The sequence below is a fragment of the Scyliorhinus canicula genome, chromosome 18, assembly GCF_902713615.1.
Source record: "Scyliorhinus canicula chromosome 18, sScyCan1.1, whole genome shotgun sequence".
Taxonomy (NCBI): domain Eukaryota; kingdom Metazoa; phylum Chordata; class Chondrichthyes; order Carcharhiniformes; family Scyliorhinidae; genus Scyliorhinus; species Scyliorhinus canicula.
In genome coordinates, this window is record NC_052163.1 from 30,519,224 (window position 1) to 30,539,217 (window position 19,994).

Here is a 19,994-nt window from a genome sequence, read left to right on the forward strand (position 1 = left end):
CCACCCTTTGCCACCCCCTAAATCCCCATCAGTGTTCCCCGGGATGAACCGATGGTTGCCACCCAGTGGAGCCTCCATCGAGCCCCCTGTTTCCCCCGTATGCCGTCTCCACTGTCCCCGGATTCTTAGGGTCGCCGCCACCACCGGGCTCGTGGTAAACCTCTTAGGGGAGAGCGGCAACGGCGCCGTTACCATGGCACCCAGGCTCGTACCTCTACATGACGCCATCTCCATTCTTTTCCACGCCGCCCCTCCCCCCTCCATCACCCATTTACGAACCATTGACACATTGCCCGCCCGATAGTACCCCAGAAGGTTGGGCAGCGCCAGCCCGCCTCTATCCCTCTCTCGCTCCAGGCAGCGCCGGCCCTAGGGTTGCTGGCGCACTGGGCAAGCTGAACTTCGGCGCCCTTGGGGGGGGGGGGCGAGACCGAGGGGGACGGGGCCGAGGAGGGGCGGGGGGCGGGGGGAGCGCACCGAGGGGAGGGGGCGGGGGGAGCGGACCGAGGGGGGGGGCAGGGGGAGCGGACCGAGGGGGGGGGGGTCGGGGGGAGCGGACCGAGGGGGGGGGATGGGGGAGCGGACCGAGGGGGGGGGGGGCGGGGGGGCGGACCGGGGGGGGCAGCCGTGGGGGAGGGCGGCCACCGCGCATGCGCTGGTTGGCACCAGCCCAACTGAGCATGTGCGGGACCCGAGTCTGGCGCCCCCTAGCACATGGCGCCCCGGGCGACTGCCCGAGTTGCCGGTGCCTTGAGCCGGCCCTGGCTCCAGGAAAACCCTCTTCACTCTCGGAGTCCCATGTGCCCACACATTGGCTTGGTGCAGCAAACATTGTCCATTTTAACCTGCAAGCTTTGCGTTCCTCCATTTTGTATTTAGGGAATGGCCAACTTCGGTGGCTACAGTGTGCTGTATACTTTTATTTGCCTAAATAAATCTTTATTGTTTAACCTTCTCGGGACTCCTGAAGGTACTAGACGGGTGTCAAGGAAAAACTACAGCTGCAATTCTGGACGTCTGGACTGCGTTCGAATTCCTCAGCAGAAGAGCAAAGTCAGAGGAAGTTTAAAAACGGCTCCATTTGGGAGACTTGAAGGTTTCGGCAGATGTAGCATATTGGGCCCAGTATGCTGAACGGTTGTGATATTTCTTTCAGGTGAATGCAATTACAGAAGACGACGGACAAAATACTCTGTCAGGATACTCCTGACCACCTGCGGAGCCCCAACTTTTAGTGCGATTAACAATCTTACCAACCCGGTGGGCCGAGCCTCAAAGACCTTTGATAAGCCGGTAGCACTTGTGGCAAACCATTATAACCCCAATGCCATTGGTGGTAGTGCAGAGGTACAGGTTCAACACCGCCGTGTGAACCCCAGGTGAGTTGGTCACAGAAGTCCTAGTGTGCCTATGCAACCTGGCCGACCATTGCGACTATGGGTCATCCTTTCCAGAGTTGCTGTGGGGCCGCCTCGTGTGAGGCATAAACAACATGGCGCACAAGGTAAGTTGTTGGCAGAATCTTCCTTGGACTCTCATGTGAACACGCGGAGAAGGGAGTCCAGGAACTCCAGGGCTTCATGGATATGGAGGTAAATAGCATTGGCCTCCCCCCCAATCCTGGCGAGTAACCCCTCCCCCCCCCTCAAGAGGAGAACCGAGGGGAGCCAGTCCCCACCTGAGTAATGTCGTGGTCAGAGCCACTGGCCAAGAGCCACTGCGGCCCAATGAGAATCTCCCCTGAACTCCTGGACGACTCACACTGATGCTGCACCTGTGGTCACAGGAACTGTGTGGACTGGGAATGCCAGAACCACCAGCGAGCATGTCCCCAGAACTAGCGCGAAACACATCCTGAGGAAGCGGATTGCATGCAACTAAATTTAATTATGTCACCAAACATAGCCCCATCAAGACCACCATCCAGGTAAATGGCCATCCATTAGCGATGAAAATAGACACAAGGGCATTGGACAGCAAATGTCCGAACAGGGATTCAACACCTGGAACCAAGAGACATTTAGGCATGATTGGAGCCATTATCCATCATTGGAACAACAGTGACTCCGGTTGCCTACGGACAGGAATCAGTTTGCCTGCCACTGATAGTGTTTAAGGGATCCGGACCTAGACTGTTGTCCATGACTGGTTGCAGAGGCTGCGCGTAGGTTGGCAGCAGATATTTAAAAAGGGTACAGGTAGGATGTACGAGGTCCTGAGAAGACACCCGGAGGTTTTCCGAGACGGATTGGGGAAAACAAAGGGAGCCATGGCCAAACCTTACATGGACCAAGAAGCCGAATGCAAGTATTTTAGCGTCCACCAGTTCCATATGCCCTGCTGTCGAAAGTGACCCATGAGTTTAGCCGGCTGCAAAACGTGGGGATTATTCGGCCTGTTCAGTTCACGGAGTGGGCAGCACCAGTAGTCCCAGTGCTGAAGCCAGACAAGACCATTCGCCTGTATGGTAATTAAAAAATTAAGGTGAACAACACTTCCTGGTTGGACAGGTACCCAGTGCCTCATGTGGAGAACATACATGTGGAGTTGACTGGGGTCTATCTTTCTCCAATTGGACATGAGCCACGCATACCCCAGTTTGAATTGGATGCGGCGTCCAGGGAATATGTGATCATCAATACCCACAGGAGATTGTATGAATACACCAGGCTTCGCGATCTGCTTCCGCGATCTTTCAGTAGGTTACAGAGAGCATTCTTCAAGGGATCCCAAGGGTGGCAGTCTGCTTAGATGACATTGTGATTACCGAAGCCACCGAGAAGGAATACGTGGATAATTTCGGGGACGTCATCCACCATTTCTCTGAGGCAGGCATCTGCCTAAAAAGGGGCAAGCACGTCTTCCAGGTGAAGCAGGTCACATACCTGGGGAACCAGGTAGACAAGGACGTCTTGCACCCGGTGGAGGAGAAGGTTCAAGCTATCAAGCAGACCTCCATGCCAGAGAATATGACAGATCTATAATCATTCCTAGGGCTCATCAACTAATATTGAAAAATTATTCCGAGCTTGGCAACCATATTGCCACCACTACATGCACTCTGAAGAAGACATTAGAAATGGGCATGGAGGGTGCCACAAGAAGAGGCATTTTCCAAAGTAAAGCGACAACTGTCATCCTCTAGGCTGCTAACTAACACATTATGACTCTTCCAGACTGCTCCTAATCATGCATGAGGCGTCCTCATATGGCATTGGGGTGGTCTTGTCCCATCGGATGGACAACGGGACGGGGAGGCTAAAAGCCTATGCATTGAAAGCCTTAGTCGACACAAAGCGCAGGTACACTCTGATTGAAAATGAAGGACTGGCCATGATCCTCATGGTCAAAACGTTCCATCAATATGTTTATGAGCAGCATTTTACAATTATCACGGACCACAAACCTTTACTTGGCCTTTTCAAGGAAGACAAGGCGTTAGCACCGATAGCGGCATCCGGGATCCAGCGATAGGTACTATTGTTGGCGGCGTATGAGTATGCTTTCGAGTATCGGCTGGGCGCACAGATTGATCACGTGGATGCTCTGAGCTGACTCCCATCCTCGACATGCCCCTGTCTCCGCCAGTAGCGGACAAAGTTGTGTTGGCATTAAATTTTATGGATACCATGCCAGTTATAGTCTCGCAAATTGTATTTGGCACGAAAGAACCCTACGTTCGCAAAGTTGTGCCACGTCGTCCTACATGGGGGACTCCAGGAAACACTGCCTGAAGAACTTCAGCTTTTCACAACTAAGCAACAGGAGCTTGGCATTGAAGACGGCATTCTCAACATGTACCTGGGCGTGTCCGAAATGAGTACGTCACGTGTGGTGGCCGCGGTTGATGGTGACATCGAGAGGTTAAGGCACCAGTGTATGGCATGTCAAGAGCACCAAAAGCTCCCGTCATCAGCCTCACTTCATCCCTGGGAGTGGCCAGGCCAACGCTGGGTGCGGTTACACACCAAATCTTCCAGGCCTTTCTCAGGGTCAATGTTTTTATTACTTGTCGACACCAACACAAAATGGATGGATGTTTACTGGGTGCCGCCCATCACTTCACGGGCCACCATTGAGAAGCTACGGCAGTGGTTTAGTGTCCATGGATCCCGGACGTACTCATCACTGATAACGGCACCTCTTTCACCAGCAAAGAATTCTTGACGTTCATCCAGGTGAATGGACTGAAACACATTCGGACCACCCTGTACCACCCTTCTTAAAAGGCCTGGCTTAGTGGGCGGTACAGACTTTTAAGAGTGGCACAATGTCCATTGAGATGAAATTGGCAATGTTTCCTGTTCAACTATCAGACCATGCTGCATATTTTCTAAGTGAGGAAATGCTTCAGAAATCAGAAGCACAGAGGGACTTGGGAGTCCTTGTTCACGATTCTCTTCAGGTTACTGCGCAGGTTAAGAAGGCAAATGCAATGTTAACATTCATGTCAAGAGGGCTAGGATACAAGACCAGGGATGTACTTCTGAGGCTGTATAAGGCTCTGGTCAGACTCCATTTGGAGTATTGTGAGCAGTTGTGGGCCCCGTATCTAAGGAAGGATGTTCTGGCCTTGGAAAGGGTCCAGAGAAGGTTCACAAGAATGATCCCTGGAATGAAGAACTTGTCGTATGAGGAACATTTGAGGACTCTGGGTCTGTACTCATTGGAGTTTAGAAGGATGAGGGGGGATCTTATTGAAATGTACAAGATACTGCGAGGCCTGGATAGAGTGGACGTGGAGAGGATGTTCCCACTTGCAGGAAAAACTAGGACCAGAGGACACAATCTTAGACTAAAGGGACGATCCTTTAAAACAGAGATGAGGAGGAATTTCTTCAGCCAGAGGGTGGTGAATCTGTGGAACTCTTTGCCACTGAAGGCTGTGGAGGCCAAGTGACTGAGTGTCTTTAAGACAGAGATAGATAGGTTTTGATTAATAAGGGATCAGGGGTTATGGGGAGAAGACAGGAGAATGGGGGTGAGAAAATATCAGCCATGATTGAGTGGCAGAGCAGACCCGATGGGCCGAGTGGCCTAATTCTGCTCCTATGTCTTATGGTCTTAAAAAACGACCAGGGTAGCACCGGCAGAATTACTGACGGGCCGAAGATGTCGAACCTGTCCAAACCTAACTAACCCGTCTAAACCTTCTAAACTCCAACGAGTACAGACCCAGAGTCCTCAAACGTTTCTGATATGACAAGTTCTTAATCTTGGTGGGAAGGTGGAGAAGAAACAAAATCTCCAGAAAAAGTACCTTAATTATTGGAGGCAGGGCAGAGGGTTCTATGTACGTCCAGAATTTTGGCGACAGTGCCTGGCGGATACCGGGAATCGTAGGAGAGAAGACTGGACTAGTATCTTACACGGCCAAAAGCAAAGAGCGGACAGTACACAAACATGTCAACCATCTCAAAGGCAGGGAATCTGCACGAGAGCCAGCCCTGCCAGATGAATCAGTCCTTTGTCCCGCTTGACTATCGTCCATGGGCAAAGGAGCAATACTCCTCAAGGGCCAGGACACAGATATGCGCAAGGTGGAGGATTCTGGGTCAGACTGAAACATCCGTAGTCTCAGGTGAGAGTTTGACCAGGGAGAGACTGCCGACAGGAGACCCCAGACAATTGGCATGGAAGCGACGCTCCCTGATGCATTACACCCCCCCTCCCCGACCCAACCCAAAACCGCTGGAAACTCAGCTGCGGGAAAGCAGCGAAGGAGACCTCCACCACCTCCAATGACAGAGGGACGTACGGATTTTGGGGGAACAAATGTAATAACCCTCATGAGACCCAGGGGATGACCAAATTGATTTCCCCATGGGGCTCATGGAATCGAGCTCCCCCGGTGAGGGGCGGACGCCTAACAGCTGGGGCTCGTGAACCAGGTGACTTTAAAGCCGCCTAGGATTGGGACTGGTAAGATCGGACTTATGTGCTGTATGCCAGGTTGTGGCCTTTACTTTTGTTTGCCTGAATAAACCTTTATTGTTTAACCTTCTCGGGACTCCTGAAGATGTTATAGTGGCTTAGTTCTACTTTGGCTTTAGCAACTGAGTCATTAGGAGATCTGTTCTACAGCCGAGCATGCGTGAATGCGATCATCTTCAATTGCAAAAGGAATTGAGATGTCTACATGTGCCACATTTAACCACACCATCCTCCCCTCAACACCACTCCTCGAATGACCAGCCCTTTGCTGAGTTCTGCTTCCATCACATTATCTTCAGCCGTGTTTCCTTTCCTTAACCTTACACTGTATTACTGAAGTCCTGTGTCCCGCCTGTTGCCTTCTTTCTCACTGATGTGCTATCCCTGGTGATATCATCTGAAGAGATGACAGGAGCCTCCACATGCAGACAAACAACACCCAGTTCCACTTCTCCCACAACCTGTCGTCTACTGATTCCAATGTAATGTATGTCTATTTAATTCAAAAGTCAAATGTATGCTTATGCGCCATGTTACAGTAAGGTATTTCTCTCAGTCTCATTCCTTGTAATAATAATAATCACTTATTGTCACGAGTAGGCTTCAATGAAGTTACTGTGAAAAGCCCCTAGTCGCCACATTCTGGCGCCTATTCAGGGAGGACGGTACGGGAATTGCACCAGTGCTGCTGGCATTGTTCTGCATTACAAGATAGCTGTTTAGCCCACTGTGCATCTTTCATGGTCATGTCAGATACTTATTTTTCTCTTTGTTTTTCTGAGCAATCGTAATTCTGTTTAATTTTTCTGACAGGTGGCAATGTGGCTGAAGATGAATGTCCAATTTGCTTTCCTGCTGACGATTGAAGTCTCCGTATTCATGAATGGTATTGATGGATTCTTAACTGGAACCCCACCAGTTCCACAGATTGATCAGCCTACCGATGAGCAAAAGAAAGAAGAACATTCTTACACCTCAGATACTGAATCAGATCTATATGAACCAAAGCAGGATTGGCTTCGTACAGAAGCCAATCAGCCTGAAAGCGAGGCTACAGAGACTCGCACTACCCAGTGTGTCCGTTGTTGCGTCCGCCCATCACGCCGCAAGCAGCGTTACCATCATTACAACGAGGATCCACCAGAGTTTCAAGTTATCCCTCAAATCAACTTGACGATTCTCAAAGGTAAGGTTAAACCTACAAATGAAGATGAATAGTGGCTATTCTCTCATGGAAGTCAGAGGTGGTATTGTGATGAATGTAGGAAACTGTTATACATTATATTTTATGTTTTGTTGTAGTAATGTTGTTAAAAACCCTGGGTTCAAATACACACAGGCAGTATTTCTGAGAAAGCTATGATAAAGGGGTCATAAAGGTGAGGTAATCATTGATTTTAACCATTTACTTTATAGAACAGTACAGCACAGAGCAGGCCCTTCGGCCCTCGATGTTGTGCCGAGGAATGATCACCCTACTTAAACCCACGTAACCCGTATACCCGTAACCCAACAATCCCCCCCATTAACCTTACACTACGGGCAATTTAGCATGGCCAATCCACCTAACCCGCACATCTTTGGACTGTGGGAGGAAACCAGAGCACCCGGAGGAAACCCACGCACACACGGGGAGGACGTGCAGACTCCACACAGACAGTGACCCAGCCGGGAATCGAACCTGGGACCCTGGAGCTGTGAAGCATTGATGCTAACCACCATGCTACCGTGAGGCCCCTCATACCTACAGATGGCTAACGGAATAGTGTTTATGTTTAGGGAGTTCCCTGGGGTGCAGATAATCTATGAGGGATTGCGTTTAGTCCTAAATAAGCAGCCATGGGCAATCTTAATGGGAGGAGACTGGAGACTGCCTTACGTTTGGGATACAGATGATGTAATTAATGGGAGGAGCCAGGTCTGTCTGAAGCTTTAGTTTGCCGTAGGATTTAAGCCTGACAAGACAGAAGGATCTTCAGGTTGTTGCTGAAAGGGTCTCCAAAGGCCTGCACAGAGAAACATGTAATCCCGGTTGTTAACTTTATTTATAAATGGCATGTGGACTGTAATGGTTTGTTTAACTGGAATATATAGTGACAGGTGTAGATAGGTAGTTAAAGTATTTTTTCTTTTATTTAGAACTGTTTGTTAATTGTGTTGCTAATGTGATTGACTCTGTATTTAAATTAAAGTTTGTTTGAACATAAAAGATACCTATTGGTCAGTGTTATCATTCCTGTGGTTTAATAACCTGCCCTCACAGTCTTACAAATTGTAATTAGGTGGGATTCTCGTATGGGAGTCCGAACAGCTGTCGCATAGTCAAGTTGTCCTATTGTCATTCCTGAAATTCCAGCTGAACCTCTGATCTTAAATGTGTTGACCAAGCTTATAAAAAAGCGGTGGATGCAGGGTGTTGAAAGGTCACAGATCTGAAACATTGGTCAGAATTTTTCCATAGGCTTCGGGACCCCAACATTGGGATCACGTGGGGTCCCAAGCCTGTCCTTAGTGTCAATGGGACTTGCTCAGCCATTTTTTCGGAGGTTGCCTCCTAATTGGCCATCTCTGGGTTCGCTGTTGAATTCTTTTTTTTCTTATTCTTTTAAAAAAATAAATTTAGAGTACCCAATTAATTTTTTCCAATTAAGGGGCAATTTAGCATGGCCAATCCACCTAGCCTGCACATCTTTGGTCTGTGGGGGAGAAACCTACGCAAACATGGGGAGAATGTGCAAACTCCACACGGCACAGACAGTGACCCAGAGCCAGGTTGAACCTGGGACCTCGGAGTCGTGAGGCAGCAATGCTACGCTGTTGAATTCTGAATAGCAGATGGGATGTAGACACTACTAGTTCTATCCGAGGGCCGGCAGCTCTGAAGCCTCAGCAGTTACATCACCAGGACAGGGAAGCCAAGCATTCAAAACAGATGCTCACCTCCGTTCAGCAGGCAGCCAATCCGCATCCATTCTTTCTGCTGGGAGGCCCAAGGCTTCTTTGCAAGGCCAGCGATGCACGATCAATTGCACAAAGACGGGAGTTGAATACAACTGAGGCTTTATTACACTAAGATGTGTGGCCTCCTACAGCAGCTGGCGAAATGACTGCTGTATGGGGAGCACACCTATTTATACTCCACCTACTGGGCGGAGCCAGCAGACAGGGACTACCCCCGTACCTGTAGTACAGGGCCTTACCATACATACCCTAATATATACAGCAGTGGTTACTACTACATTCACCCCCTGTTAAAATTGAGTCCGGCGGGGGTGGTGGAGAACTATGTACAGGACAAGTTTAATATACAGAGAAAAAAAATGTTGCATCCAGAACCAATGGACATGGACCGGTTTAGCCGGTCCAGAGCCTTGATCTGACGTTGGGAGCGACGCAGTGGTGGCGGCGATTCTGCCATCGGTCGGGTCCTTGGTGACTCCGGGAGTGTGCCGAGATCCTCTTCATCCTCGGGCGTGGGCAGGGGAGGATGGATGGTCCGGGGGGGGTTGCGGCTGAGTGTGCCAGGGGAGGGGAGGGTGGCGCCGGGCTGGGGGTGTGTGTGTGTGTGTGTGTGTGGAACCTGCTGGTACCAGGTCTCTGAGAGAGACAGTATCTTGGCGGCCGTGGGGGTAAGCTATGTAGGCATACTGGGGTATGGCATGGAGTAACTGCACCCTTTCCCCCAACGGGTCCGTCTTGTGGAGCCGTACGTGCTTACGGAGGAGTACGGGTCCTGGAGCTGCGAGCCAAGTCGGGAGTGACACCCCGGAGGTGGACTTCCTGGGGAAGGCAAAGGGATGTTCATGGGGTGTGTCGTAGGTTGCAATGCATAGGAGCGACCGAATGGAGTGCAGTGCATCGGGGAGGACCTCCTGCCAGCGGGAGGCCGGGAGATTTCTGGACCGTCGGGCCAGCTGGACGGCCCTTCAGACCGTCCCATTCTCCCTCTCCATCTATCCATTTCCCCGGGGGTTATAGCTGGTCGTCTTGCTCGAGGTGATACCCTTGTGGAGCAGGAACTGACGCAGCTCATCGCTCATGAATTAAGATCCCCTGTCATTGTGGATATAGGCGGGGAAGCCGAACAGAGCGAAGATGGTGTTGAGGGCTTTGATGACGGTGGTGGACATCATGTCGGGGCATGGGATGGTGAAGGGGAATCTGGAGTACTCATCGACCACACTGAGGAAATGCATGTTCCGGTCGGTGAAGGGGAGGGGCCCTTTGAAGTCCACGCTGAGGCGTTCAAAGGGGCGGGAGGCCTTCACCAGGCGCGCACGGTCTGGCTGGTAGAAGTGTGGTTTGCACTCCGCACAGACCAGGCAGTCTCTGGTGATGACCCTGACTTCCTCAATGGAGCAGGGCAGATTGCGGGCTTTACTGAAGTGGTACAACCGTGTGACACCTGGGTGACAAAGGTTGTCGTGCAGAGTCCGGAGTCGGCCCACCTGTGCGTTGGCACATGCACCTTGGGATAGAGCATCGGGGGGCTCGTTGAGCTTACCGGGGCGATACAAAGTCTCGTAATTGTAGGTGGAGAGCTCGATCCTCCACCTCAAGATTTTATAATTTTTGATCTTGCCCCGCTGTGTGTTGTTAAACATGAAGGCTACTGACCGTTAGTCAGTGAGGAGAGTGAATCTCCTGCCGGCCAGGTAATGCCTCCATGCCGCACAGCTTCAACGATGGCCTAGACCTTTTTTTCGACGGAGGAGTGCCGAAGTTCGGAGGCATGGAGGGTGTGGGAAAAGAATGCCATGGGCCTGCCTGCCTGATTGAGGGTGGCAACCAGAGCGACGTCTAATGCGTCGCTCTCCACTTGAAAGGGTAACGTCTCGTCAATTGCGTGTATCGCGACCTTCGCGATGTCGGCCCTAATATGGTTGAAGGCCTGTTGAGCCTCGGCCGTCAGGGGGAAAAGGGTGGACTGGATGAGTGGGCGGGCCTTGTCCGCATAATTTGGAACCCACTGGGCGTAGTAAGAAAGGAACCCCAGGCAGAGTTTGAGGGCCTTGGGGCAGTGGGGAAGGGGGAGTTTCATGAGGGGGAGCATGCGGTCAGGGTCGGGCCCCAGAACCCCGTTCTGGACCACATAGCCGAGGATGGCTAAGCGGTTCGTGCTGAATACGCTCTTCTCCTTGTTATAAGTGAGGTTTAGGAGAGTGGCAGTGCGGAGAAATTTGGCAAGGTTGGCATCATGGTCCTGCTGATCGTGGCTGCAGATGGTGACATTGTCTAGGTACGGGAAAGTGGCCCACAGCCCACACCGGTCGACCATTTGGTCGACCATTTGGTCCATCTCCCTTTGGAAGACCGAGACCCCGTTGGTGACGCCGAAGGGAGCCCTAAGAAAATGGTAGAGGCGGCCATCTGCCTCAAAGGCAGTGTATGGGCGGTCCGCCTTACGGATGGAGAGCTGGTGGTAGGCGGATTTTAGGTCTACAGTTGAGAAGACCCGGTACTGTGCAATCTGATTGACCATATCAGATATGCATGGGAGGGGGTACGCATCGAGCTGCGTGTACCGATTGATGGTCTGGCTGTAGTCCACGACCATTCTGTGTTTCTCCCCCATTTTCACCACTACCACTTGGGCTCTCCAGAGCTGTTGCTGGCCTCGATGATGCCTTCCCGAAGCAACCGCTGGACCTCGGACCTGATGAAGGTCCTGTCCTGGGTGCTGTACCGTCTGCTCCTGGTGGCGGCGGGTTTGCAATCCGGGATTAGATTTGCGAATAGGGAAGGTGGGTCAACCTTTAGGGTCGCGAGGCCGCACACAGTAAGGGGTGGTAGGGGCTCGCCGAATTTCAATATTAGGGTCTGGAGGTTACACTGGAAGTCCAGGCCAAGTAGCAGGGCGGCGCAGAGGTTGGGGAGGACGTAGAGGCGGAAGCCGCTGAACTCTACACCCTGGATAGTGAGCATGGCTATGCAGTACCCCCGGTTTGCCACGGAGTGGGGCCCAGAGGCCAGGGAGATTCTCTGATTGGAGGGGTGTACCGCGAGGTAGCAGCGCCTTACCGTATCGGGATGTATGAAGCTCTCGGAGCTCCCGGATTCCAGCAGACAGGAGATCTCGTGCCCATCGATCTTCACGCTTGTGGAGGCGGTTGCTAGATTGTACGGGCGAGACTGGTCGATCGCGATCGAGGTGAGCCGCAGCTGGTTGTCGCTGGTGTCAGACAATGGGGTGCCTGGGGGGCACGGGTCCTGGAACGATTGTGGCGCCCATGTGCTGTGAGGGAGACAATCCTGAGGAGGACAAGATGGCGGCGCCCACGGGCCGCACGTGGCGGGGCTTGAACAAGATGGCGGCGCCCATGGGCTGCACGTGGCCTGGGGAGGGGAAGATGACGGCTCCCACTGGCCATGCGTAGTCCGCGGGAGGGAAGCTGTCGGTGCCCATTGTCCGTACGTGGGGGGGGGGGGGGGGGGGGGCGTTCGGGGCGATAGCGGTGACTGAGCGAGCTTGGCACACCACAGCAAAGTGCCTCTTTTTGCCACAAGCCTTGCTAAGGGCGCTCTGGGCAGGGTAGCGTTGGCTTTTGGCTGCCCACAGAAGTAACATCTGGGGCCCCCGGGGTTGGCTGGGTTGGCACGTGGCACAGGCGTAGGATTGGTTGAGTGGGGTCCCCATGGAGTGGCCGTCTGCGGGGTCCACGATACATAGGAGGGGTGGCCGCGTGGCTGGGGGTGTAGGCCTGGATATTGCGCAAGGCGACCGTCATCGATAGCGCCAGCTTTTTGGTTGCCGCGAGGTTGAGCGTGGCCCCCTCTAAAAGTCGCTGGCGGATGTGATCTGACGCAATCCCCGTAACGAAAGCGTCCCACATGAGTAAATTCGAGTGTTCCATGGCCGTGACGGCCTGACAGTCACAGTCTCTGACCGGGGGAATTAGGGCACGTCAGAAATCTTCTATTGACTCACCAGGGAGTTGACTCCGAGTTGAGAGGACGTGCCTGGGTAAAGCGTGTTAGTCCGCTTAGCGTAATTCTCTTTCAGTAGCGCCATGGCTTCATCGTAGGTCGGCGCATCCTGGATAAGCGGAAAAACTCTGGAGCTCAGCCGCGTGTAGAGGATCTGGATCTTCTGAGCTTCCGGAGTTGGGTCTGGTGCAGACCTGATGTAAGCTTCGAAACAAGCTAGCCAGCATTCAAAGTCCTTTTTGGCATTGCTTGATTGGGGATCCAGCTGCAGGCAATCCGGCTTGATGCGGAGGTCCATCTTCTGAAAAGTTTAGTGTAATAAATTGATGCACGATCAATTGCACAAAGACGAGAGTTGAATACAACTGGGGCTTTATTACACTAAGATGTGTGGCCTCCTACAGCAGCTGGCGAAATGGCTGCTGTACGGGGAGCACACCTATTTATACTCCGCCTACTGGGCGGAGCCAGCAGGCAGGGACTACCCCCATACCTGTAGTACAGGGCCTTACCATACATACCCTAATATATACAGCAGTGGTTACTGCCACAGCCAGGAGGCTCCCGGTTCTTCTGGTCCACAAGAACACCTGAAAAATACATTTTAAGCTTCCTTACCTCTTCTGGCCTCTGGCAGATTTTGCCTAAAGGAGGAGTGAAAAATGCCGCTCCTCAGTCAGGCCTGTGGTTAATATTGCAGCTCAGGTCCTGATGACTGATAGGGCCCAATCTGCATATGTAAAACTTCCCCTGTGTGTGCTTCTCACCTGCTCAAAACCACAGGTTAACATGAGGAATTCACAAGGAAGGAAGTGGAATAAGGCGAGGGTAGCTATATTTCAGCTGCCCTCTTCACCCAGTTTCTGCCAGCTGGGGACATTTCAAATGTGGATCTGGGTGGCAGCCTGGTTCAGTGGCAGCAGTCTTATCCCTGAGTCAGAAGGTGTTAGCTTGAAGTATCGATGTAGACCTGAGCACGTAACGTCGGCTAATTTTCCAGTCGAGTTTAGTGTTGCCTTCAGGATGAGGCATTGATGCTGTTCAGGTGGATGTAGAAAGATTTGGCGATATTATAACTCAATCAAGCGTTAAAAAAATAGCGAACTGCTCACTTGTCACTTTGTTGTGTGCAGTACCTTGCTGTCTGTTCCCACAATACAATAGTGACCACCCTTCATATTTGTATATCTGAAGGATGTGAAAAGTGATAGATAAATGCAAGGCTTTCTTTCCCTCTTGGGTGCGGGCGGATATTTTCTCTTCTCGCTTCACCAATTCTTTTTGCTCCTGATGCCAATTGAAATTTGGGTTGGAAACCTGGATTCAGATTTAGGCACATGGCTCTTTGCTGCACAATCCATAATGTATGTCAGAAAGTACTTTGGCAGACTCTCTGGAGAGGGTGAGTCACAGCAGCACCAATATCAATTCTTCATCAGGCACAGAAAGAGAACAATGATGGCCCAAAAGGCTGCAACATGCTTTTACCGTCAGTCTGTTGGGGATGTCACCTCGCAGCTTGCAAACCTTCACTGCTTTTCGGGAACACATAGATTCTGCAGGACAGAAAGAGGCCATTCGGCCCACAGTGCTTATAATTCACACACATCTATTTCACTCTTTTACCTCCTCCCTCCTCCATTCCCGTCTTCTTCATATGGAGTAGGGGCTGGTTTAGTTCAGTGGGCTAGACAGCTGCTGGTTTGTGATGCAGAACAAGGCCAGCAGCGTGGGTTCAATTCCTGTCTCAGCTCAGAATTCTGAATTCACTCTCTGTGTACCTGAGCAGGCGCCGGAATGTGGCGACCAGGGGCTTTTCACAGTAACTTCATTGCAGCGTTAATGTAAGCCTATTTGTGACAATAAAAAGATATGGAGCTTGCTCAGTAATAGTGGGCGAAATTCTCCCAAAACGGGAGAAATCGTCAAACTGCCGTAAAACCCGGGCGGGTTTTACGGCATCGCGCCCCTTCCCGACGGGGGACCGATTCTGGTCCCCCGTCGGGGCTAGCAGCCCGACGTCGGAGGCTCCGACAAGTCGGGCTTAACGAAAATCGTTAAGCCCGCTTGTCGGACTTAGCGCCGGCTGACGCGTCATATGACGTCAGCCGCGCATGCGCAGGTGGGAAGACTCCACCCGCGCATGCGCGGGTGACGTCATCGCGTTTTTGCGCGAAACCCGCGCATGCGCGGTCCGGGTTGCCCCTCAGCCGCCCCGCGTATTGATACTGCGGGGCGGCGGAAGGACAAATAGTGCGCGGGCATCGGGCCCGCTGCCCGCGATCGGTGGGCACCGATTGTGGGCCCATGGCACCCTTGGCACGGCCGTGGTACTGCCGTGCCAATCGGTGCCATGGTTATTTTTTTCCAGGTGGTCACGACGTTTTTACGAACGGCAGGACCAGGTGTGTTTGCCGTTCGTAAAAAGGTCGTAAAGGGCTGGGACTTCGGCCCTTCTAACAGCTGTGAATCGCTGCCGGCCGTAAAAAAACGGCGGCAGCGATTCGTGTCGGGATTTCGGCGGGGGGGGGGGGAGAATAGCGGGAGGGCGTCAAAAAAGTCGGGAAGGCCCTCCCGCTATTCTCCCACCCGTCGTGGGGGGGGGAGAATTTCGCCCAGTGTGTTTATTAAGTGTTTCCAAATTTTGAGTAGGGAGGGTGGTAGGAAAGATTTTTTAAAAATTATTTCTTGCAGTTGGCCTTCAATCGCAATATTGTAATTTATTGCATTCATTTTCTCTTGAATGTTATATTAAATTATTTTTGCGGACAGAGGTTTGGACTAATGAGCGGAATAGTTCCCTCCTGCCATATGTTCCATGGCAAGATCAGGTAGTAAGAGTGATTACCGCTGCGGAGTTGGGCTAGCTTTTACATGCAATTGTCCGCTTCCTGCCTCATTAGTCATGCAGGACGGCACGGCAGTACAGTGGTTAGCACTGTTGCTTCACAGCGTCTGGGACCCGGGTTCGATTCCTGCTTGGGTCACTGCCTGTGCGGAGTCTGCACATTCTCCCTGTGTCTGCGTGGGTTTCCTCCGGGTGCTCCGGTTTCCTCTCACAGGTCCCGAAAGACGTGCTTGTTTGGTGAATTGGACATTCTGAATTCTCCCTCCCGCTGGATTTTCACAGCAACTTCATTGCAATGTTAATGTCTGCCTACTTGTGGCACTAATAAAGATTATTATTATCGCATCAAATCTTGTGGCGGGACAGGCAGAAATTCGGGTGCCTCCTCCCTCATGTCCGGTCTCCTTATTTAAAAGGCAGACCCCCACTAACAGGAAGTAGGATGCGCAGGTGAAAGCAACAAGTTGCGGCTCTCCTGTTTCAGTGGCGCATCCCCGATGCATCTCCTTCAGGGAGTCAAGGAAAGGCGGGTCATCCTCTTCCCAAGGGACAGCTCAGGAGGCTCATCTGACTGACCACTCCGGCCTGGAAGGAGTTTGCTGGGTGGCCAGCGTCCGTGGGGTACAGAGGAGGACCACCCTGCAGTGCTGGAAAGGGGTCAATCATATCCGTGCCGCCAGGGTAAGTGAACCGTCTACTTGCCCAACCCACGTCACCACTCATTTGTGTTTCTTTCATGAAACCTGGCCATCACTGGCAAGGTCAGATTTTCTCTTGCCCATCCCTAAATGCCCTTGTCAAGGTGGTGGGCACTGCCTTATTGAAACCCTACAGCTCATGTGCCTCACCAAGCCAACTACAGGATTTTCACCCAACCTAACTGATGGCATAGCAAAGGGATGGAGTGCAGAGTAACTTGCTGGTGGTGCTGTCCCCGTGTGTCTGCTGCTCTTGTTCTTGTAGCTGGTGGAGCTTGTGTGTTTGGAAGGTTCTGTTGAAGGAACCTTGGTGATTTGCTTCAGTGATCTTGCGGATTGTGCATACAGCTTCCACGATGCCTTGGTAGTGGAGAGACTAATGTTGAGGGTGCTGGATGGGCTGTTAATCAAGCGGACTGCTTTGCCCTGGTTGGTATCCAGCTTCCAGAGTGTCATTGGAGCTGCACTCAACCAGGCTAGTGGAGACCATCTCATCCCTCAGTTGTGCCTTGCACATGGTGTTTTGGGGAGTCACAGGATTAGTAACCTGCGACCTGCTCTTTCAACATATATGTTTACAATCCAACTACACGTCTTCATGCAAGAGAATGTGACCAACAACAGGAAGGAGGGAGAGAAAATGGGAGCGGGGGGGGGGGGGGGGGGGGGGGGGAAGATGTTTGAGCTATGGCCCCTTACTGCATTCAACAGCAGGTCAGTGATCTGGCAGGGGAGCAAGAATGTGACTGTCTGCTGATATTGAGGTCGGCACCCTCCAATCATCTGCTGAAGTAGCAGGCATAATCCAGACAACCTCGGAAAATCAAGGTGATTGATGAATTCTAGTTTTGAGCCAACCTTGACAGTCACTCATTCACTCCTCTCTCTATTCCCGTTGCCAGCAGGAAGAGAATAAGGCCAGTCTCCACACCTGAAGTAAGGCCCAGGCCCCAGGACACCTCACAGGAGGATGACGATGGCTTCTCAGCAGTATAAACATCACAACATTCACTTGCACCCTCCAGCAGCCCACAGCCACACATTTTGATAGCTCACAGATTCATTTTAGGCTTGGGCTCACACTATGATGGTCAAACCACAGACACATGTCCGCAGCAGGAGGAGGCAACGGCAGCCAAGGTCTCTGGCACTCAGGGGACTCCTGGAGAAGAGGCCTCTGCTAAGTCTGAGTAAATTATGATCTTCAGGACGTGATCATGGAGAACATGCTATTTGATATCGTGGCTCCAACATGTGGGGGCATCAAAGTCTCCATGGGGAAGGTGGCAGATGCCATTGGAACCTAGTCCAACAGAACACCCACTTTCTGCCAGAGATGTGCTCAAACCTGCACTCCATCGCTCTGGCCATGGGTGAGATTTTGCAGAGACTACGCGAGAGGGGATGGGGCACTTCGACCTCCCTCTATGTGCCCATTCTCTTCAAGGAGCCAGGGATTGACCCTTGGGCACCGAAAGGGAGGAGGCGCATCTGGTGGACTCGGGGCCACCCAGGACACCAAAGGTATCCAGGCATTCCCAATCCCTTCTGCCTGTGAGCCCATCAGCTCTAGCAGCTTAGAGGGTTCACCTGCCCCTGAGCAGGAGACCCAAAGGAGACAGTGGCCATCCCGGCCTTGGACCACCAGAGAACCCCTGCAAAGGTCATCACCAACACCAAAGCACGGCAGTTAGAGGCTGTCTCCACCCGTGTTGTGGATGTACCCAGATGGGTGGAGCGGCATAGCTGCACAGTAGCACAACTACCTCACAACACCAGAGATCCGGGTTCGATTCTGACCTTGGGTGACGGTCCATGTGGAGTTTGTACGTACTCCCCATGTCTGCGTGGGCTTCCTCTGGGTGCTCTGGTTCCTCCCATAGTCCAAGGATGAAGATGTTCGGTGGATTGGCCATGCTACATTGTCCCTCTGTGTCTAAAGGTTAGAGGGGTTATGGGACTAGGGTGGGATGACTGGCCTAGGTAGGGTGCTCAGAGGGTTGGTGCAGGCTCGATAAGCCGAATGGCCTCCTTCTGCACAGTAGGGATTCAATGATTCTATGATGTAACGGTAGAGTTAAGAAGGTTAAGAAATATTGAATTAACACTGATGGCACGGGTGTACAATCATTGCATATCATTTTTACCCTTCTAAATATGCATTATCGTGCACTGATTGGAAGACTCTGAGATTCATTCTTGCTGCCAGTTGTTTTAATGTTTGTGTGCAATCCATTCCTTCTGTGGAGGGTCGGAGGGAGCCATAGGTGGGTCTTCTTTCCCCTAATACATGACTGTGCATAGAGACATTGCTCTTTGACTATCATGTGCGAGAAACTTCCCACTCAAGCTATTCTGCTTGTCTCCACAGCCGTTGAGACTCTACGGAGAGGCCTTGCGTGCAAATCCTGCCCTGCCGCTCCGACGTTGGCAACCGTATTCTCCGGCGCCTGTTTTCGCGCGGGGGCGGGGATCACACCATGCCGGTCGGGGGCTGTTGGCAGTGGCCCCCCCCCGGCAATTCTCCGGGCCCCGATGGGCCGAGTGGCTGTCGGTTACTGGCCAGTCCCGCCGGCGTGGATTGGATATGGTTCCACATGGCAGGACCTAGCTGGTAGGCCGGCTGGTGTGGTCCTCGGGGGGAACGTGGGGGGCTCCAGCCCTGGGGGGGGGGGGGGCTCCCACGGTGGTCTGGCCCGCGATCGGGGCCTACCGATCTGCGGGTGGGCCTGTACCATGGGGGTACTCCTTCCTTCCGCACCGGCCCCTGTAGGGCGCCGCCATGACCGGCGCGGAGAAGACACCCCCCTGCGCATGCGCCAGAATACGCTGGCCGGTCTGCGCATGCGCTAACTCGTGCAGTTCCATCGGCGCCGGCTGGTGCGCCGCCAACCCCTCCGGCGCCAGCCTAGTGGAGCGGAGAATTCTGCAACTTCCGGTTGGCCCAACGCCGGAGTGGTTTGCGCCATTCTCAGCACCGGCGTCAGGCCAATTCGCCGAATGCGGTGAATCCCGCCCCTGGACTCTCCCACATGCCCATGGGAAAGTCCTTGGGTAACTCGCCCACACATATGGGAAACCTCTACCCCCCCCATAGATATGGGAAACCCCAACCACCCACATTGAGCTCCCCAGGTGGGGTCCCCGGCACTGCCCTTTGGCACTGCCCCTTGGCACTGTCCCCGAAACTGACCCTGACCCAATGGCAGGCCAGTGCCATGGCATTGCCAGGATACTTCCCAGCCATTTCCCTCTCCCACCTATGATCTATACTTACCTGTGCATGGTCTCTTTATCTGGTTCACATTTCTCCTGAGCAGTTGTAAACCTCGTTGGCGAGGGGTGGGATCCTAACATGGGGGATGATACAACGTGCAGGCCCGCTCATAAGATGGTAATATATTTAAATTAGGAACTGCAAGGGCTATATTGTTACTGCCACGAAAAGTTGTAATTTTCATTAATTATTTTATTGAAAGTGCCCAATCAAGGGAAAATTTCTCTCAACAAGATTAATCAGATGGCGGGCCATATCTCAAAGCAAGTGGCCTAGATGTTGGTTCATGTGGCCTATCGCAGATAGCATT

General features: G+C 52.4%; 1 protein-coding gene across 2 annotated transcripts in view; it reads left to right on the forward strand.

Annotated features, from left to right (window-relative positions):
- c1qtnf1 (C1q and TNF related 1) overlaps positions 1–19,994 on the forward strand; it is a 50,889-nt gene that overhangs the window by 21,231 nt on the left and 9,664 nt on the right. For both annotated transcript variants that reach the window (XM_038776859.1, XM_038776860.1), the window contains exon 2: positions 6,748–7,120. In XM_038776859.1, coding sequence (XP_038632787.1) covers positions 6,748–7,120 — 373 coding nt within the window. The remainder of the gene's footprint in view (positions 1–6,747; positions 7,121–19,994) is intronic.